The sequence below is a fragment of the Monodelphis domestica genome, chromosome 1 (genome assembly GCF_027887165.1).
Source record: "Monodelphis domestica isolate mMonDom1 chromosome 1, mMonDom1.pri, whole genome shotgun sequence".
Taxonomy (NCBI): Eukaryota; Metazoa; Chordata; class Mammalia; order Didelphimorphia; family Didelphidae; genus Monodelphis; species Monodelphis domestica.
The window spans coordinates 442,675,122-442,698,169 of NC_077227.1; the positions used below are offsets into that span (position 1 = coordinate 442,675,122).

At 35.2% G+C, this 23,048-nt stretch overlaps 1 protein-coding gene across 1 annotated transcript in view; it reads right to left on the reverse strand.

Moving 5' to 3' along the window:
- The window catches only part of ITFG1 (integrin alpha FG-GAP repeat containing 1), a 284,002-nt gene that overhangs the window by 162,983 nt on the left and 97,971 nt on the right, over positions 1–23,048 (reverse strand). The window contains exons 7-8 of the mRNA XM_001370113.4: positions 13,918–13,979; positions 5,799–5,883 (exon numbers count right to left, since the gene is read on the reverse strand). Coding sequence (XP_001370150.1) covers positions 5,799–5,883; positions 13,918–13,979 — 147 coding nt within the window. The remainder of the gene's footprint in view (positions 1–5,798; positions 5,884–13,917; positions 13,980–23,048) is intronic.

Consider the following 23,048-nt stretch of genomic DNA (forward strand, 5'->3'; position numbering starts at 1 on the left):
AAAATAATGATCACTAAGGGTACATGGAGAACCAAATAAAAAATTAATTGGAAATTAAATAATATGATACTCCAAAATCAGTTAGTTAGAGAAGAAATCATAGAAACAATTAATAATTTCATTGAGGAAAATGACAATGGTGAGACATCCTTTCAAACCTTATGGGATGCAGCCAAAGCAGTACTCAGAGGAAAATTCATATCCTTGAGTGCATATATTAACAAATTAGGGAGGGCAGAGATCAATGAATTGGAAATGCAAATCAAAAAACTTGAAAGTGAACAACTTAGAACCCCCCAGAAGAACACCAAACTAGAGATCCTAAAAATTAAGGGAGAAATTAATAAAATCGAAAATGATAGAACTATTAAACTAATAAACAAGACTAGAAGCTGGTACTTTAAAAAAACAGACAAAATAGACAAAGTACTGTTCAATCTAATTAAAAAAAGAAAAGAAGAAAGGCAAATTAACAGCATCAAAGATGAAAAGGGGGACCTCACCTCCAATGCAGAGGAAATTAAGCCAATCATTAAAAACTACTTTGCCCAACTATATGGCAATAAATATACCAACCTAGGTGATATGGATGAATATTTACAAAAATATAAACTGCCTAGACTAACAGAAGAAGAAATAGAATTCTTAAATAATCCCATATCAGAAAAAGAAATCCAACAGGCCATCAAAGAACTCCCTCAGAAAAAATCCCCAGGGCCTGATGGATTCACAAGTGAATTCTATCAAACTTTCACAGAACAGCTAATCCCAATACTATACAAACTCTTTGAAATAATAAGCAAAGAGGGAGTTCTATCAGTTTCCTTTTATGACACAAACATGGTACTGATTCCAAAACCAGGCAGGTCAAAAATGGAGAAAGAAAACTATAGGCCAATCTTCCTAATGGATATAGATGCAAAAATCTTAAATAGGATACTAGCAAAAAGACTCCAGCAAGTGATCAGAAGAGTCATTCACCATGATCAAGTAGGATTTATACCAGGAATGCAGGGCTGATTCAATATTAGGAAAACCATCCACATAATTGACCATATCAACAAACAAACAGACAAAAATCACATGAGTATCTCAATAGATGCAGAAAAAGCTTTTGATAAAATACAACACCCATTCCTATTGAAAACACTAGAAAGCATCGGAATAGAAGAGTCGTTCCTAAAAATAATAAACAGTATATATCTAAAACCATCAGCTAATATCATCTGCAATGGGAATAAACTAGATGCATTCCCAATAAGACCAGGAGTGAAACAAGGATGCCCGTTATAACCTCTATTATTTAACATTGTACTAGAAACACTAGCAGTAGCAATTAAAGAAAAAGAAATTGAAGGCATCAAAATAGGCAAGGAGAAGACCAAGCTATCGCTCTTTGCAGATGATATGATGGTCTATTAAGGAATCCTAGAGAATCAACCAAAAAGCTAGTCGAAATAATCAACAACTTTAGCAAAGTTGAAGGTTACAAAATAAACCCACATAAGTCATCAGCATTTCTATATATTTCCAACACAGCTCAGTGGCAAGAATTAGAAAGAGAAATCCCATTCAAAATCACTTTAGACAAAATAAAATACTTAGGAATCTGTCTCCCAATACAAGAACAGGAACTATATGAACACAAATACAAAATACTCTCCACACAAATAAAACAAGACTTGAGCAATTGGAAAATATTAACTGTTTATGGGTAGGACGAGCCAATATAATAAAAATGACCATCCTACCCAAGCTTATTTATCTATTTAGTGCTATGCCCATTGAACTTCCAAAAATTTTTTTTTACTGGCTTAGAAAAAACCATAACAAAGTTCATTTGGAAGAACAAAGGGTCAAGGATTTTCAGGGAAATAATGAAAAAAAAATACAAAGGAAGGTGGCCTTGCAGTCCCAGATCTCAAACTCTATTATAAAGCAGTGGTCATCAAAACAATTTGGTACTGGCTAAGAGACAGAAGGAGGATCAGTGGAATAGACTTGGGGTAAGTGACCCCAGTAAGACAGTATATGACAAACCCAAAGAGCCCAGCTTCTGGGACAAAAACCCCCTATTTGAGAAAAACTGCTGGGAAAACTAGAAGACAGTGTGGGAGAGATTCGGTTTGGATCAACACCTCACACCTTACACCAAGATAAACTCAGAATGGGTGAATGACTTGAACATAAAGAAGGAAATTATAAGTAAATTAGGTGATTACAGAATAATATACATGTCAAACCTGTGGGAAGGGAAAGACTTTAAAACCAAGCAAGACATAGAGTCACAAAATGTAAAATAAACAATTTTGATTACATCAAATTAAAGTTTTTGTACAAACAAAACCAATGCAACCAAATTGAGAAAGGAAGCAACAAATTGGGACACAATTTTCATAACAAAATCCTCTGACAAAGGTCTAATTACTCAAAATTATAAAGAGCTAAATCAATTGTACAAAAAATCAAGCCATTCTCCAATTGATAAATGGGCAAGGGACATGAACAGGCAGTTTTCAGCCAAAGAAATCAATACTATTAATAAGCACATGAAAAAGTGCTCTAAGTCTCTTATAATCAGAGAGATGCAAATCAAAACAACTCTGAGGTATCACCTCACACCTAGCAAATTGGCTAATATGACAGCAAAGGAAAGTAATGAATGCTGGAGGGGATGTGGCAAAGTAGGGACATTAATTCATTGCTGGTGGAGTTTTGAATTTATCCAACCATTCTGGAGGGCAATTTGGAACTATGCCCAAAGGGAGATAAAAGAATGTCTGCCCTATGATCCAGCCATAGCACTGCTGGGTCTGTACTCCAAAGAGATAATAAGGAAAAAGACTTGTACAAGAATATTCATAGCTGCACTCTTTGTGGTAGCCAAAAATTGGAAAACGAGGGGATGCCCTTCAGTTGGAGAATGGCTGAACAAATTGTGGTATATGTTGGTGATAGAATACTATTGTGCTCAAAGGAATAATAAAGTGGAGGAATTCCATGGCGACTGGAACAACCTCCAGGAAGTGATGCAGAGTGTGAGGAGCAGAATCAGGAAAACATTATACACAGAGACTGACACACTGTTGTGGTACAAGAGAACGTAATGGACTTCTCCATTAGTGTCAATACAACCTTCCTGAACATTCTGCAGGGATCCAGGAGAAAAAAAAAAAAACATTATCCACAAGGAAAGGCCAAAGGTGGGAGTAAAAACACCGAAGATAAGCTTGACTACAGGGGTGAGAGGGACAGTAATGAGGAGAGACTCTAAATGAACACCCTAATACAAATACCAACAACATGGAAATGGAATTGAAGCAAGGACACATGTGATACCCAGTGGAATCATGCATTGGCTAGGGGAGGGGCAGTGGGAGGGGAGGGGAGGGGAAGATAAGAAAAGGATCTTTGTTTCCAAGGAATATTGTTTGAAAATAACCAAATAAAATAATGTTTAAATTGGGGGAAAAAAAGGGATAATGCTATATAGTCACACAGTTAGATTTTATTCTAGATCTTTTGATTTTAAAAATAGTTAAAATAGGGATGCTGAATGCTACAGAAGAGAAAGCATGCTGATTTTTGGAATTGGAGAACATAAATTTAAATCTCAGCTCTACTATTTAATACCTATGTGACCCTGGGCAAGTTATATGACACTGCTGAACCTGTCTCTAATCAATAAAATTTGAAGGCTGAACTAAATAATTTCTGAGGTCCCATCAAGCTGTAAATCAATGATTTTCATAAATAGAGATACATATATATATATATACATATATATATCTACAATCCTAATTTTAAAAAATATATCCATATAGTGTAAACATATTAATAATAAGGGAATAAAGTTAGGTTTGGTCTCTTGTGAAGGGCTTTAAATAATGAAACGGGAGTTTTACATTTGTTTCTTAAAGTAATAGGGAACAGAAATAGCTTTTAACTGGACCTTTTATGCAAAAATATATCAGTTTCTGAAAACTTTCAACTTTAGAATTATGGGACCGACAGAATTGTATTAAAAAACTCTTGGAGGAGAGAACAATGAAATATTCAAAGTCTGCTTTCATGTAGAAGTAACATTTGGACTATAAAACAAAATAATGACTAAATAAAGAGGAAAAATGTTTAGATGCACTATAGAAAATACACATGGTACTGTTATAAACAGTATAAGAATGATTAGAGGTTTCAGTAAAACCAATATATATTTAAAAATGCTTAAACTATTACCTTTAGACTACTTCATGAAAATATAGTACTATAAATGATAATGAACTTTCCATTTATTAATGATTATAGTAATTGATTTGGAAAAGCAGAGTTGAAGAATTGCAGAGTGGGTAGGGACTTAAGATATTCATTATTTAATTAAACTACCTGATTTAGGAATTCTTTTTATGTTATCCTGAACAGATTCCCAAATACTCATAAGATTTTTTGGAATGTTTGTAATTAAATTGGAACCTACAAATCAAACTGAAACTAAAGCTTATAGAAGGGAAAGTTACTTGGTTTCTGATGGGAAATTCTCAACTGAGAATTCAGGATGTTTTTATAAAAGGAGTCATGAGGTTAGATTTACTTTGATTTTTGGAATAGCTTAAAAATAAGGATGTAGCATGCTGCAGATGAGAAAGCACGCTGGATTTGGAAAAAGAGGATGTAGGTTTAAATCTTAAGTCCATTATTTAAGATCTGTGTAAGCCTAGACAAGTTATGTTACATTGCTAAATCTTTTTTTAATTGGTAAAATATGGGAGCTGAATCACATGATTACTGAGGTCCCTTCTAGATCTGAATCTATGGTCCTTCATGAATTGTTGAATTGCAATGGTGTCTGTCTGGTTTAATTCTAACATGTCTTTGAAAATTAGAACATAAGAATATTATCATTCTGATCAGCTATTTTTGGAGAAGTTTGACTAAGATTCCACAATTTATTCTCTTAAATATTATTAAATGATTCTATAAACAAAAAAAGAAAAAAAAGTCAAGTAGCAATGCAAATAATATAGAAACATTCAGCAAATATTTTTTATTAAATGACAAAATTATATACATTAGGAAAAGCCTCAAAAAATAGAGGAAATTCATGAAATACTTCAAATCTACTTTTCATAATCCATTTTATAGACACATATTGTATATATAAATATTCACATACACACCAATAAACATACATGTATACATGAGCTGACATCCTGGTTAAGAATTTCCTTTTAATTACATAGTAGATATTTCTACTTCATAGGATCATAAATTTATAATTGAAGGTAACCTTAGAGGATATTAATTCAAACTGCCTAATTTGAGGCAGAGGAGGAAACTGAGGCATGAAGAAGTTAAGTGACTTTGCCCAAGATCAATGAATTAGTAAATACCTGAGTTGAGATTTTAATAAAGGTCTTCCTGACTCCCAAGTTCAGGGCTCTAACTACTACAGCATGTTACTTCTCTAGTGCTTGGATTTATAGGAGGAAAAACCCCTCTTATTTTATATTTAAGTTGTTTTTACTGAAATATATATCATGTAGGAATAGTTTCATGTGAATCTTCATGAGAGTAGATAATATAATTATTGAACCTCAGTCCTTGGTTTAAACTTCAGTTCATCGGTATTATTTTTTTCCCCCAACTGCAGTGGTTCTTGAGATAACGGAGATATTAGAGATATTGGAGATACTCTACAATACACAGGAAAAGTAATCAAAATTGATTTTATTAAGTAGAAAGGAAAAAGATCTCATATCTTTGTAAGAGTAAGGAAGGAAGAAGTAAATAATCATTCTTACCAAAGTCTGCAAATGCTGACTGGCCAACCAGCTTCATGTTTTGGGGTTTCTCAGTTGTGTAAGTGGCAGAAGAATAATTTCCATCCTGTTAAACATAGATATAGATTTGTTAGAAATGCTGTGAGTCACTCTTGAAAATATAAATAAAAATGCTTCATGAAGGTGACCCAGGGTCCTAAAATTCCATATTAGCAGAGAAAAAATCCTGAGAAGTTGTATGAGACTGGAAAAGCTTGAAGTATGGCCTTTGCAACAAGTTAATATCCCTTTCTGAGGCTTAGCCTAGAAAGTATGGAGAGGTTCATTAGTAGCAGGCAGCCACTTGGTGCTGAATTTTCTGGTCAAGATAACCCATGGCCCTTGATTTTCTGTGGGGATGCTGGCAAATTGGCAGGAGGTGGAAGGTGCCAATATTCGTACAGTTCTAAGGTTTCACATTCACTAAATTAAGTTTGCATACTTTAAATGGAATCCTTCTGTCTTAAGAGTTGTCACTGAGACAGAAATCAAGGATTAAAAAAAAACAACATACAGAATAATTATAAGTCAATAGAAAGTACTGTAGTTAAATACAAGGGAATTGAGGAAGAGAGAACTAGCACTTGAAGAGATCAGGAAAGGCTTGATATAGAAGATAGTGCCTGAGCTGTAGTTAAAAGGAGAAATAATCTATAAGGGAGATGAGGAAGGAGTGTGTTTAAGGCACAACCGGCATGAAGACAAAGAGACAGGAAAAAAATTCTCTGTGTGGAGGAGATGACAAATTTATTTGCAATGTGGAGTATGGAAGGAGGAGTAATGCACAGTGAAGCTGGAAAAATAACTTTGGGCAATGTTGTGAAGGGCTTTACAAGCTAAACAAAAGAGTTAATATTTGATTCTAGGGGCAATAAGAAACCATTAGACTTTATTGACATAACCTGATTAGATTTATGATTATGGGAAATTTCTCTGCCAGTAGTATGAAGGATGACCCAAAGTGATCAGAAACGTGAGACTGTGTCAGTCCTTTGACATTATCCCCAATTAAAATTAGAGGGTCACTGCAATAACATAGGTGAGAGTGGATGGGGTCTTAATTAAGTTGATAGTTGTGTAGGTAGAGAGAAAAGATTGAAGAGAGAAATATTATGGAGGGAGACTTGGAAAGATTTGACAACTGATTGGTGTCAACTAAGGAGTCACTTATGTGAGTAGGGGTATCAAGATGTGAGTAAAGTAATGGAGGTAATAATTGCAAGATTTGGTAACTGACTGGATAGATGAGGTGCAGATGGTGAACGAGTGAGAATAACTCTAAGGTTACAAACCTGGGAGACCAGAAGAATGGTAAGGCTTTCAAGAGAAATAGAGAAGTGTGGAAGATGGGTGATGGATTTCATTTTGGACATACTGAGCTTGAATGATTTTAAGACAATGAATTTGGAATATCCTATAGAAAATTGGGAATGGAGGGCTCAAGCTGAGGGGAAAGACTAGGGCTCGATATATAGAATTGGGAGTCATTGGAATAAAAATTATTGGTCCTTGGGAAACTGATGAGGTCATTGAGAGGGAAAAAGTACTAAGTAAGAAAAACAGAATACCCAAGATGGAGCTAGTAAACACATACAGAGAAGGGATGTGATCTGGATGAGGAACCAGCAAGAGGTTGAAAAGGAGTGGATAGAAAGTTAGAAGGATCTTCTCACCCATTCCCTTTGGTCCTTATGAAGGAGACTATGAAGTACATCCCCCAAATCCCAAGGCCACCTATAGGAGTTAGGGGTGAAAATGGAGAAGTGGGGAACTAGGCACCCTGCCACCCACTCTGGTCCTTACCCTAGGCCTACTGCTAGTGGTTATCAGCTTGAGGAACCAGGCATCCCTATTCTTCCAGGTGGCCCAGTAAGAAATGGTGGAGAAGAAGGAAGGCTGAGGCATCGTTGCAAATGATTGCCTAAAGTCAGGATCTAGTTCCTACCCAAAAGAGAAGGGCATGTTTTCTCTGGGCTGTGAAGGGTTATAAAACTCAGACTCAAAAAGTGAATGTAGCCCTATTAACTATCAAGTTCATGCAAAAGCAGGGATGGATGGAGCTGTGAATCTTAAAATTATTCAGACTTGTGAATGTTAAAGATTCTCAGACTCTACATTAGAACATTTGGTTAAGACCATTCCCCATTTTAAACAATGAAGGTACTTGATCAGGAATGTGAGAACTCTAACCTTACTCCACCCATACTTAAGCATACTTTAGGGGAAGATAAAGTTGTAAACTCCTTACTGAACAATGAAAAAGTACTTAACTCATACTTATAGTGAGGCAAAAGCCCTTAAGCTAAGTCTATTTTTAGATCTAATACACAAAGGTGCTAAGTACCTATGAAGGTCAGGCAACTTGCAAACTTGCAAGGGACAAGCTTAACAAAAGAGGTGTGAAGTTTTAGTCTACTCAGGTGTGAATTACTTAAAAGTTTAGTCTACTCAGGTGTGAGTTAAGAATGGTCAGTCCTGTGAAAACGTCTACTGTGATTGGTAGATGTGAAAACTTAGGGGAGGTGACATAGGAGAAATTTCTCTTTAAAAGGAGGCCCGAAGGCCTCTGAAGGGGGAAATGCAGCCTTGGAAGCTGAAGTGGAGCTTCCTGAGCTAAACTGGAATGTCTCTCTGAACACTAGAGTTTTGCTTGGAAGGATCTTGTGGTGAGTGATTAAAGACTGACTGATCTCTCTTAAGGCTTAAAGCTTAGGCTGGCCTAGGCTTTTTCCCCCCTAATATTTCCTCTTCCTCTGTCTCTCTCCCTTTCCCTAATTCCTTTATTTCTATTAATTAAAATCTCCATAAAACCCAGCTGACTTGGGTATTTAATATTTGGGAATTTTCCCATGGCAACCACTATATTTTTGATTTGAAACCATATTTTTGCAGTCACAGTTTAAGGGAACCACTCTTTTGTCTGTAACAGAGCTGAGGCTGGTATGGATAGGACTTCGAGTGATTATGAGAAGACCAAGTTCAATAGCATCTAATAGCTCTAAGTTATGATGCCAAGAGTGCTGAACTTAGTTACCAGGACTGTCCTCTACTATCTGTGCTGTTAGGCACACTTTGATGAGGGCTATATACTTGAAGGCTATATACCTGAAGATGGATGTGCTTGTGGATGGTTCCTTTACTTTGCACTGCCTGGAGTTCTCAGTGATAGTGACCAGCTCATCAGGCCCACAACTCAGGTTCTGCTAGATGTCAGGACTTACAACCCTTGTGGCCAGGAGTATCCCTGAAGATCTGCACTTTCTGCTTGTTACATTTCAAGGCTGCTCCCTTCCTTATATATTTTGCATTCTTCCAAGTGCAGTGATGCTCCTTGACCCCAAGATTTCTTTTTTAGATTCCAGGCAAAGCTCTGGCCAACCCTTTTTTCACTTCTCCCAGGTCCTACAACTTTATCTTTCCCTCCAGTTCTTCTCAGCACTGTTTTTTTTCTAACCCTAACTTCTTACACCTCAGCTCCTTCCATCTCTAGGCTTTCGTGAATTAATTTGCTCCTATTCCTTTATAAGTATTCTTATTGTTACCCTCAAAGCCCTCCTAACATTTTTCCTATGCCACTTGATCTCCCCTGGATTTTCACCTTCTCTGTGACCATCCACTCCTACTGTTCAATTCCGTGTTTAGGTCCTTGCCTAATTTTAAACTGGATCTCTCCCTCACCTACCAATTTTCCTACTGCTCAGTTCTAGTCCTGAATCACAATCTTTTATCATACTTGGCATTCCTTTTGAAAAAAAAAAATGTGTTTGGTAAAGCCTAAATGCCTGGATGGAGCATTGGAAATACTTCTCACACAGGTGTAGTGAACCTGAAAAACAGAGACTAGGATGGGAGGAAAAGCTAAGGAGAAAAGATGGTAGGATGGATTCCAAAATGAAGAGGTATAAGATTCTCTTCTCTGCTAAAATTCCTGTGGATTTCTACAAAATGTTATTATTATTTAAATGAATTGTTGGTAAGTGATATTAAAAAGATAGTGACTAAAAAAAAGGTAAGAAAAAATAGAAGAGTATCATGCAAGATCAAAGGTTATTCAGATGGACAAGGTGGTAAACAGTGACAAATGTAGAATATAGTAGATTATAGAGAAAGAACATTACTGAAAAAAGTCCATTAGATTTGCCAACTAAGAGATTATGAGTAATTTTGGGGAGAAAAGTTTCAACTGAGAGGTAAGATCAGAAGCTGGCCAGATTGCCAAGATGTGAGATAAAAGTGAGGGGAGAAAGAGAAGCAATGGATATAGACAACTTTTTCTAGGAATTTGGCTGAGAAAAGGGACAGAAATATAGGAGAATAGATTGAAGGGATTATTATAGTCATTAGTGAAAGTTCTTTAATGATGAGGGAGACTCAGTCACATTTAAAAATAGAGAAAAAAAATGAGGGAACAGGAGAAGAAGGGTAAAGATTAGAGAGGATTTTTAAGGTCTCAATATGTTACAGAGGACAAAAGGGGACAGAATTAAGGACACATGGAAAAAAGTTGGTTTGGCAAAGAGAAGGGTCAGTTCATTATCAGGGACTGGGGAAAGAAGGAGAAAGTAGAGATGATGACAAGGGATTTTGAGATAGTGAGAAGTGAAAGTTCACGGTAGATTGCTTCAGTTTTCTCAATCAGGAAGTAAAGTCTTAAGCTGAGACAGAAGAGTGATAGGAATTAGCAAATGTGGATGGATATATGGAGTAAGGGATTAGGAAGGATAAGACTATGAGATCAGGTGTTTGAGAAAATAAATGTGCAATTAAAAGAGAAATTAGAAGTTTTCTGGGAAAGATAATAAATTCAGTTTTGGATATGTAGAGCTTAGAATCCCACAGTTGGTTCAAGTAGATGTAACCAGCAGACCTGGAAATACTGAAATTCTGGTCAGAAACTGGAACAGAGACAGGGACTTTGGATTTATTGGTATATATAGATGATAACTGAAGTCATAAACTGACCAAAGGAGGGATGAAGTAGAGAAAAGAAAAATGGGCTGAAGACAGAATTCTGTTATATGAAAATATAAATAAACAACATAGAAATGTATTATTTTACTGGTACGGGGAGTCAGGAATGATGCAGATATATGATTCTATGGCAATATAGTATAGCAACATATATGCAGGGGAAATAATTTTACTCATTGTAGCATCCCAAGCATATTCACATCTATGAAATATAAATGACTGTATGGCTACTGTGTCTCCAAGCATAAGGTTATACCAATGAGGCTTGTGAATGTAACCTTGAACTGGCCATGCTGCCCTTGGCTAAGACAAACTCATTAACATGCTCGGACTCAATTCCCCTGGAAAGCACGGTTTGCAATCTACACGCCCAAAGGTGTTCCCTCTATCTTGCCACCCAATCTGAAGTGTCTATACTTTGTGATGTGGTTACTAGTGCTTGGAAGTACCGCCCAAGCAGGACAGGAATAAATTCGGAGGCAAACCCATGAACTTCCTCTTGGCCTTTCTCCCCTTCCATGGAGCTCCACTGGGCTCCTCAATGACTATATCTCTCTCTCCTCTTAACCTTCTCCTTCCCCGAGGCTGTAACCATCTCGGCCTGCATTCCCTATCTTAATCTCCTCCTCCACCTCGTGTTCCTTTGTACTCATACTCTCCTATCAAAGGGAGTATCATAGGGATTGCCTGCCCTATCCAACCACTGACTTGTCCATGTCTTTCATTTCCACCCTGGTTCTCAGTTCCTACCTCTCCTCGGGTTCCATCACAAAGGTGAGCCCCTTCCCTTGTGGGACCCTGCTGGTCAGGGAAGTCCATTAAGGAAAAACCCCACACTCATGGAATAAGTGATTTTGTTTGACAATTGAATACTTTGAGGATTTATTTTTCCATTATAATTATGTTCACTTCTTGCACTTTTCTACCCTATCAGTTAAAGCATGAAAGCAAGAAATATCACTTTTTAAGATTTTTTCAATCATAATAACAAAAATTAAAAACCATATACATTCAAATCATACAAAGAACATGCTTTCATTCATATATTTTAAAGTTGAACAGTAAGCACTGTGAACCTTAAAAATTCTCAGACCCTACTTCATAAGGTTTGGTTAAGACCATTCCCCATTTGGGCAGTGAAGATACTTGACAAGGAATGTGGGAACTCTACTCCACCCCTACTTAAGCATACTTTAGGGGAAGATAAAGTTGTAAACTCTTTGCTGAACAATGAAAAGTACTTAAACCCATACTTATAATAAATCAAAAAACTCTTAAGCTGTGCCTGTTTTTAGATCTAATACAAAAGGGTGCTAAGTACCTTTAAAGGTCAGGCAACTTGTGAATTTAGAAGGAGCAAAGAGGTGAGAACTTACTCAGAGGTTTTCTGGAGTGAACTTAATAAAAAATTTAAGCCTTCTTAGGTGTGAATTAAGAATGGTCTGTCCTTTGAAAAATGTCTACTGTGATTGGTAGATGTGAGAACTTAGGGTAGGTAACATAGGAGAAAATTCCCTTTAAAAGGAGGCCTCAGGAGAGAGAGGGAGATTCATTGAGCTGGTGGAGTTAGCTGAGATGGAGCTGGCCTGGTGTTTCCGAACACTAGAATCCTTGCTTGGACAAATCTTGTGGTGAGTGGATAAAGGACTGACTGATCTTTCTCTTAGGGCTAGGGCCTGGGTTGGCCAGGGCTGGCCTAGGCGGGCCTATCCTTTTCTCATTATTTCCTTTTTTTCTCTCTCTCTCCCTTTCTTTAATTCCTCATTTGTTTAAATTAAAATCTCTATAAAACCCAGTTGACTTGGGTATATTTCATAATTGGGAATATTTCCCTGGCGACCACCTTATATTTGATTTAAAACAAGACACTGTCTTGAACCATATTTTCTGTGGTCACAATTTACTCATCCACTCTATTATCTGCATCAATTTATGTCTTCCACTATTTTAATCATTACAGCTCCATGAAAAAAGTAACTCATAATTTTTATCTCCCTCAGCACAATCATGTATACATAGTAAAAAGGTGCTTAATACATGTTTGGTGAATTAACACAAATATGAAGTCTATTATCACTGTGTAGTACTTCACATTCACAGATTTTCTTTTCTCTTGTTGAATTAACAGGAGTAAAATTCAACTTGACATGTTTATTTCTCTTTCCCTTTGGATAGAAATATTAAATCCTGGGTTGAAAAAAATGATTGCCAATTGATGTCTCCCTATATTAGCGTACCCAGTTGATGAGAGGAATGTTTTTAACTGCCAAATTCCTATAAAGTCTCTAACATTATTTGTAAAATTTCTCAAAATCAACAAATCAATAAATGCTTACTGAACACCCACTATGTTTAATACACTGCAGAAGAATGTGGTAAAATATAAAAAAGGCAGTTAAGTATTTCTGATAAACCTTACTGTCCATCTTTTAATTACTCTAATAGTAAAACAGTATGGATCATGGGACCAATTTAGATAAAATAAAGGATTATTAAGTTAAAGTTGACTGAAACTTAGAAAATTAAGACATCCTGTTCCTACTTCAAAAGATTTCAGTCTGTCTGTAACGAATTATTTTTTTAAAAAAATCTAAAAATTCCCCTCCTTCCCCCCATCGATTTGGATTTTTTTTTTTAAGGTAACATTCAGAAACACATCTTACTGTGAAAAGCAATTCAATCCAGTCAACTTGGCAGTAAGTTCATATCTAAATCTAATTTCTTTTAGTCATGTTTAAACCAGACTAAAAATATATAAGCCTGGAGGCAAGGAGGAAAAATTAGTTCCTAAAAAAGATTTTTCTTCATAAACTATCATGCTGACAAATTAAATGACAGTAACCTCTTAGAACAGCTGACAACACTGCAGGAACCCTGTTAACATGCACATTAGGGTAGACTGATTGGTTTAATTGGCAGTTGTGCTAAAAACCTGCAGAGGAATTGATGCTGAGTGAATCATTTCCTTCAGCAGTTTGAATGCAACAATGCAACTACAGACTCTTAATGCCTGTTCTATTTATTTCTGAAACAAATATGAGGGTGATTACTTTGATTATTTTTCCTTTAGTTTATGCGCTTTTGCTACAAGTAATGATTTTAAAAAGCCCAACTTTTAAAGATTTCTTACCTTATTTTCCCATATCTCAAACTGAACGGCATTGGACCTTGATACTGTAGTAAGGAACAAATCTGGAAAAAAAGGTACAATTGTACATTTTTAATAGTCAATGTGATATGCACATTCAACACCAGGGTAAATAACATTTATAGTGATAGATAAGAATAAATCAATAGTTAATTAATCAATTGAAAAAATCTTAACAGTCTTAGTTTTATGGTAGACTTTTCAGAAGGAAATCCAATCTTGTTTCATGATCCAGTTTTCATTTAAAAAGGGTTAATACTATGGATATATCATTTTCTGATTTAAAATATTACATACAGAAAATAAAATGTGAAAATGTTATATTAATATGCAAGGCAGATAACATTTAACATTTTGATATTTATTGTTTTATGAAGAGCAATTATTTGATAATTGTGAAGGGTTAAAATTTTGGGGGGTAGGAGTCTGAACAAAAGCCAGTGCCCAATTTATAAAATGCAAAACACTTAGTTTATTATTAGAAAATATGGATAAGAAATAGGAAGCAGGAAAGTGAAAGTAATCTTATAATAGCTTGTAATTATACCCCAGATCCCAGTCCTACCTAAATTTTTCTAAAAAACGCTACATCTATCTGCCTCAGAGGGCAGTATCTTCTGCTAGGCTGAAGCCTCACCTATTCTCCCATTCTCTCTATCTGATAATATAACCACTATCTATCTACCTTATCTGCCCAAGTTAATTGATAATCAATAATGCTATTAAAGTCTTAATTCAGTTCTTTGTCTCCAACTAGAGAGAGTACTAGCAGCACAACCTCTCCCTAGCAGATAGTTTTTTGGTAGTTCAATGGGTATGGCACTAAATAAGATATATAAGTTTGGGTAGGATGGTCATTTTTATTATGTTAGCTCGTCCTACCCATGAGCAATCAATGTTTTTCCAATTGTTTAGATCTAGTTTTAATTGTGTGGAGAGTGTTTTGTAGTTGTGTTCATATAGTTCCTGTATTTGTCTCGGCAGATAGATTCCTAAGTATTTTATATTGTCTCGGGTAACTTTAAATGGAATTTCTCTTTCTAATTCTTGCTGCTGAACTGGGTTGGAGATATATAGAAATGCTGATGACTTATGTGGGTTTATTTTGTATCTTGCAACTTTGCTAAAGTTGTTGATTATTTCAATTAGCTTTTTGGTTGATTCCCTAGGATTCTTTAAGTAAATCATCATATCATCCGCAAAGAGTGACAGCTTGGTCTCCTCATTGCCAATTGTAATACCTTCAATTTCTTTTTCTCCTCTAATTGCTACTGCTAGTGTTTCTAGTACAATATTAAATAATAAAGGTGATAATGGGCATCCTTGTTTGACTCCTGATCTTATTGGGGAGGCTTTGAGTTTTTCCCCATTACAGATGATGTTTGCTGATGGTTTTAGGTATATACTGTTTATTATTTTTAGGAAAGGCCCTTCTATTCCTATACTTTCTAGTGTTTTCAATAGGAATGGGTGTTGTATTTTGTCAAAGGCTTTTTCTGCATCTATTGAGATAATCATGTGGTTTTTGTCGGTTTGCTTGTTTATATGGTCAATTATGTGGATGGTTTTCCTCATATTGAACCATTTTTTGCATTCCTGGTATGAATCCTACCTGATCGTAGTGGATAACCTTTGTGATGACTTGCTGGAGTCTTTTTGCTAGTATCCTATTTAAGATTTTTGCATCTATATTCATTAGGGAGATTGGCCTATAGTTTTCTTTGTTTTTAACCTGCCTGGCTTTGGGATCAGTACCATGTTTGTGTCGTAAAAAGAATTTGGTAGAACCCCTTCTTGGCTTATTCTGTCAAATTGTTTGTATAGTATTGGGGTTAGCTGTTCTTTGAATGTTTGATAGAATTCATTTGTGAATCCTTCTCGACCTGGGGAATTTTTCTTAGGGAGTTTTTTGATGGCTTGTTCAATTTCTTTTTCTGATATGGGGTTGTTTAGGTAATTTATTTCTTCCTCTATTAGTCTAGGCAATTTATATTTTTGTAATTATTCATCCATATCACCTAGATTGCCATATTTTTTGCTATATAATTGGGCGTAGTAGTTTTTAATGATTGCCTTGATTTCCTCTTCATTAGAGGTGAGGTCTCCCTTTTCATCTTGGATACTGTCAATTTGGCTTTTTTCTTTCCTTTTTTTAATTAGACTGACTAGTACTTTGTCAATTTTATTTGTTTTTTCAAAGTACCAGCTTCTAGTCTTATTTATTAAATCAATAGTTCTTTGACTTTCAATTTTATTAATTTCTCCTTTCATTTTTAGGATTTCTAATTTAGTCTTCATCTGAGGGTTTTTAATTTGTTCACTTTCTAGTTTTTTTAATTTGCATGCCCAATTCATTGACCTCTGCCCTTCTTAATTTGTTTATATATGAACTCAAGGATATAAATTTCCCCGAGTACTGCTTTGGCTGCATCCCATAGGTTTTGAAAGGATGTCTCACCATTGTCATTTTCTTCAATGAAGTTATTGTTTCTACGATTTGTTCTTTAACTAGCTGGTTTTGGAGAATAATATTGTTTAATTTCCAATTAATTTTTTATTTATCTATCCATGAACTCTTACTAATTATTATTTTTATTGCATTGTGGTCTGAGAAGGTTGCATCTATTATTTCTGCCCTTTTGCACTTGTTTGCAATGATTTTGTGCCCTCTAGTACATGGTCAATTTTTGTGAATGTACCATGTACTGCTGAAAAGAAGGTGTATTCCTTTTTGTCCCTATTTATTTTTCTCCATATGTCTACTAACTCTAATTTTTTAAAGATTTCATTTGCTTCTCTCACCTCTTTCTTATTTATTTTTTTATTTGATTTATCTAGTTTGAAAAAGTCCCTTTCAATAGTCTGCAAGTTACAAACCACACTCAGTCACACCCTTCTAACTGTTACCAACTGCTAACCTGCACAGGAGGGGGGTCTCTTGCTGAAAAATATTATTGCTCCTTTTACTCTTAAATATAAAACAGGAGAAATTAATAAAAACTCTTAGCATAATCCTAAAAACAAGATAATAATACAAAAAAATCAAGAAAGTAGCATGGTATTGTAGAAATGACACTGATCTGCATGTAAAAAGACCTGAATTCAAGTCCTTTCTTACTAGCTGGATGACCTTAGGCAAATCAATCTGCTCATCTACAAATGATGTTAATAATGCTTTCCCCAAAGTGCAGTCCACTAATCTATATCAAATATGCTCAAAACACAAAGAAAATAGGCTCATTTTTATTTGGATACAGAACACATTACAGATAGCAAGCAAATGAGATTTAGTGGTAAGTAATGCCATTTTTGTTAGACAGCTTTGAGGCAGAGAAGGAATATGTGTAGAGGGACAAATAAGGTATACCTCAGAGAAGACAAGTAACCAGCCTAGAACCAAAGAGTTTCTTGGTGTCACAAGTCATATAAATTCAGCTATTTCTAAATTCTAGCATTCTTTACACTCTACTATACTGCCTCTGAGTGAAAACAATAATTTCAATCCTCCTTTGGTTAACATATGATGCTTGAAATATATTCTATTACTTTTAATTCTTTTCTTATACCTTTAGTATAATTTATTTTAAATATTTTCATCCCCTGAGGGTTTTCTCCCACCTATGTATTATATTAGTTTATACAGCTTTGTACATTACAACTACCAAAATAGTTTAAGTAGGGAATGGATTCAGGATGTTATTGGTATAGGGGACTCCTGCATAAAGAAACTCCACCTGAATAACATACTCTACTAATATTAAATTTGACGCTATACATCCTCCATGTAAGACATGAATAAAAAAATACATCAAACAACTTTTAAAAATTTAATCACATGAAAGTTTCATCTTATGGCTAGCAACAATTATAGCAGATTTGTTTTAAAGAAACAAAAGAACTTTATAATATTACTTTAAAAAATAATAGGAAAGTTGACAGTCAAACTGGACATTCTGTCATGGTAAAGGACAGCTGAACTTGAAACCATTCTGGCAGCTTTGTTTACTATGTCGTCAGCATAATGACAACATAATGGCACTTTTACTGAGGAAATATGTCTGGTCTTAAAATAATGGCCTGACTCATTAGAATATTAAAACTATATTAATCTTTATGCTTTTAAAATGGAAATTAGTCAGAGCTTATATGAAAACCTGGTCTAGAAAAGAAAAAAATAAAATGCTTATTTAGAAAATGGCAATTTATATCTAATTTTGTTTTATGTAGTCAATAAAGATGATTAAAATAATAATTATAAAAATATTTTGAAAGACCTGTAAAAGTTAAATATTATTTAAACCAATATGTAGCTAAGAATCTCAAACTCATGGATCCTAAAATAGTGTTGGTAAAGATTCTCAATTAAGTTTAAATTTCCTTCAGTGGTCCTATGATACTGAGAAATGCTTTTGGTTACTAAAGTAAAATTATATTCTTGGGTAAAAGTGACCTTAAAACTTTGTCAAACACTCCTAAAAGTGGATATGACAATGAGTGCTTTTTTTAAGGGGAAAAAAAAAACCCAAACCCAAAACATGTCAAAACAAGAAGAAGGAATAGCTGGGTGGATCAGTGGATTGAGAGTCAGATCTAGAGATGTGAGGTCCTAATTTAAAATCTGACCTCAGACATTTCCCAGCTGTGTGACCCTGGGCAAGTCACTTAACCCCCACTGCCTAACCCTTATCACTCTTTTGCCTTGGAACCAATACACAGTATTGGATGGCAGGTAAGTGTTTAAAAAAAAAGAAGAAAAACTACAAAATTTAAAATATGGCTTTTGCATATTTCTTTCTCGATCAACACATACATATGAATATATAAATATAATAGGTATAGATAAATGTGTATCTGTGTATTATCTTTGAAATATAATGAGACTATTAAAAATAGCAATTCTTCAATACAATTTTACATGGAAATCCTAGGGAAGAGTTAATGCCAAAGCACTTCATTAAAACAAAAGTAGGATTGATTATAGTGAATATTATGTTAGGAATGTTTAAAAGCTGTTTAGATTTTTGAATGATCTGAAAATGGGCAGTCATCAACACAGGAAAGTACATTAGGGATTAATCAGTGCCACAGAGAACTGGATCATTTGTTATTTAATCACAAAGAAAATAGTCAGAGGAAGCTCTATGCTATATTCAAGAAGCAAAAACATCCTTTTAAAAGGTAGGGAGTGATAGACTAGTATATAATGCATTTTGAAGGAAATGGCTTGGTTTTAAAACTTAAGACTACAGAAGAAAGTAGCTTGTCAATGCCAACAGGGCATAAGCTTAATGACCACATAGGCCTCTTAGATTTATGGATAAATTATTTTATGCTACAAATTATATTTCTAATACTCAATGGTCAGCTGTCTCAAAAATGTGTTCCTGTGGTCACAAGTGGAACTAGTACTTTGTGGATAGGCTTAGGGAAATCTATTGATAGCAGTAGAGAAATAACTCAAAATGCATTTCCTATTGGTAGATCAGTAGGAGAAAGAAATGAATCAAAATGTATTTTCCTTCTCAAGTTCCTTGACATATATCTGGTAAATGAGATTTTAAAAGGGTGATGCACTTTAAAGAGAGGGAAGTGGGGGTTGGGAAGAAGCATTTATATAAACCCGATTACATTCTAGATCCTAAACCCTTTACAAATCTAAATATATTTGATCCACACAACAACTCTGTGGGAAAGATTCTGTTGTTATTCTCATTTTACAGGTGAGGAGGCAACTAAGGCAAACAGAGATTAAGTGACTTACCTAGCAGCACACAGCTATGAAGTGTCTAAGACCAGACTAGAATTTACACCTTCCTGACTCAGCTACTGATTCAACACTCTACATATACCGTGTCCCTAGCATGCCATTTAAAGAGAAATATGATATTCATAAATTTTCTTCTGGTATCTTTAAAAATTTTTAGTTTAGAAAATTCATAAAAATTTCATTAAAAATAAAAAAAAGAATTCATAATAAAATATTTGTGATAGGACTCCTGTCAACCCCATCACACAGATTAGGCCCATGTTTTCTTCTCTCCTCTAGCAAAAGGGATTTTCCCTTTCTCTGTAACTGAAAATATGGTTTTCAAGACTGTGAATTGCCAAAACTGTAAAGATAATTTTAATGTCTTGATTTTATATTAAAAATAAGTGGTCATCATGGGAAAATTCCCAAATATGCCAAAATACCCAAATCAGCTGGGTTTTATGGAGATTTTAATTAATACAAATGAAGGAATTAAGGAAAGGGAGAGAGAGAGAGAGAATAAGAGAAAATAGTATGAAGGGCCTAGGCCAAATGGCCTAGGCCTGAGCCTTAAGAGAGACTAGTCAGTCTTTAATCACTCACCACAAGATCGTCCTAAAGCAAAACTCCAGTCCATTCATGAAATCCTCAACTCCCGAACTGAGTTCAGAGACCCAGCTCCTCCAAGTAACTTCAAACTCCAACTAGGTTCAGAGAGCCAGTATTCCAAAATAACTCCAAACTCCCCCTCCATGGCGAACTCCAACTAGTCCAAACTCAAACTCCCTCAATTTCGAACTCTCCTTCCTTTTAAAGAAATTTTCTCTTGTGTCACCTCCCCTAAATTTTTACATCTACCAATCACAGTTGACGGTTTTCCCCAGGACTGACCATTCTTAGTTCACATCTTCTTTTGTTATCACCTTCTCTGATTAGATTATATCTTCTGAGTATTTCACATCTCATTGCTAGTTGCTTGACCTTTTAGTGATTAATTTAATCTTTATAGGTATTTAGCACCCTTTTGTAATAGATCTAAAAATAGACCTAGCTTAAGGTTCTAGCTTTACTGTAAGTATGAGTTAGGGATTTTTTCATTGTTCCATCAAGAGTTTACAACTTTATCTTCCCCTCAGGCAATGTCTGAGCAGGGTGGAGTAATTTTAAAAGTTCTCACATTGTTACAATAGGGGAATTTGCTTAACCAGATCTTCTAAGGTACAGTTTGAGCAGTTTTAAGATTCAAATCTCCTAAGAGTTTTCCTTAAGAGGCAAAACAGGCTTAGGATCTGACTAGCCCCTTTTAATGATGAAGTTTCCTGGTCACTTATGGGCATAAAAAGTTCCTTTCTTGTGCAGTTGGGCTCCCTCTGATTTGTAGATTTCTTAAGACCATGTGAGTTACCATATCCTCTTTCCATGCTCAGCAGAAATATTTCCATATGGAGATAAGGGGACTGCTGCTTCCAGAGAAGTTGAGTATCATTATTTCATTGCTGCATATCCTTGTTTTATTAGGCCAAAGTAAATCTCCTTTTGTTAGCTACTCAGAGCCAAATTTGAATTAAGAGTGTTGGTTTTAGGTCCACCTAACATGAATTTAAAGAATTCTCAAGTATGTTATTCAATTATCCAAAAGGATATAGAAAAAATGATTAACTGAATTAAGAAATAAAGAACAAAAGAGAAATAAATATAGAATTTATTAAAAAAGTAAATCATAGGTCAGGCATGGTGGCATATGTCTGGAATCCCCAGCTACCTGTGAAGGTGAACTTGGGAGTTCTGAGGTTTGGATGCCTATTGTAAACCTCAAAATTTCTCAGACTTATAAATGTTAGGGGTTTCCCCCATTGGGGAATCTTCTACTTTAAAAAATTCCGTAGCAGATGGTGAGAACTCTACTTGAGTGTGGGGGATCCTTGCCTTGGGAATATCCCTACTCCACCCTACTTAGGACTGCTTTAGGATAGAGAGCTCCTTGAGAACAATGAAAAGTACTTTGATCCATGCTTATGGAAGGGACAGGAAGTTCTTTGAGTCATGACTGTTTTAGAATTGATACAATGGGATACTAAGTACCTATAAAGGTGGGGCAACTTGTAAACTACTTAGACCTAAAAGGTGAAAACTTACTCAGAGGTTTTCTCTTAATGAAATTAGTCAACACAGCAGCATTTTTTTTCTCTCTTACTAAAGAGATTAATCTACTCAGCTGTGAATTCAAAATGGGCGGTCCTTTAGAAACATCTACAGTGATTGGTAGATGTAAGGACTTAGGGGAGGTGACATAGGAGATTTTGCCCTTAAAAATAAGAGCTCAGAGAAGAGCTGGATCTGATTCTGAGGGAGCTCATTTTGGGAAGACTCATTCTGAGGAGACTGATTATGAAACATTCAGATGGAGGAGGGAGCTGGTGAAAGCAGCTGAGATGCTGCTGGCCTGGTGTCATTAGAAATCCTTACTTAGACAGATCTTATGGTGAGTTATAAAAAAAACTCACTGATTTCTCTTTTAAGGCTCAGGTCTAGGCCATATTGGCTTGAGGCCCTTCATACTGATTCTTTTCTTACTCTCTCTCCTTTTTTGATTACTCATTGTATTGTTAATTAAAAATCTCTATAAAACCCAATTGACTTGGGTATTTGAATAATTGGGAATATTTCCCTGGCGACCACCTTATATTTGATTTTAAAACCCAAGACACTGTAGTGAAACATATTTCTGAGGTCAAATTTACTCACCCTCTCTTATATCTATCACAATTTATATCTTCCACTATTTTAATCACTACAGTTTCAGACCTCAACCATTTTAAATCTCACACTATACCAAATAAAGTTGACTTTACCATGGTGAAACCATAGAAGCCAGTGGTCAACAGACCCAGGGTCAAAGTTCCTGTGGAAATCAATAGAGGAAATGGTCCCATGGCAGCTCAGATACTACAAGAACAGGCAAGATAAGTAGACACATGTTTTTTAACCCTTACTTCCTTTTCTTTTCTTTCTTAATTCAAAAATATTTTATTTTCCCAATTACATATAACAATTTTCAACATATACTTTCTGAAATTATAATTGCCTCCCTTCCCTCCTTCTTAGAGATGGTAAGCAATTTGATCTGGATTATACACATATTATCATGTAAAATATACTTCCATATTGGTCACTGCTGTAGAAGAGTACTAGTATAACCCTCCCCCCCAATAAAACCATAAACCAAAAAATGTGAAAGATAACTATGTTTTGATCTGTATCTGACTCCCAAGTATTTTCTCTGGAGGTGATTGGCATTCTTTGTCATAAGACCTTCAGAACTATCCTGGATCACTGTATTGCTGAGAGTAGCAAAGTCATTCAC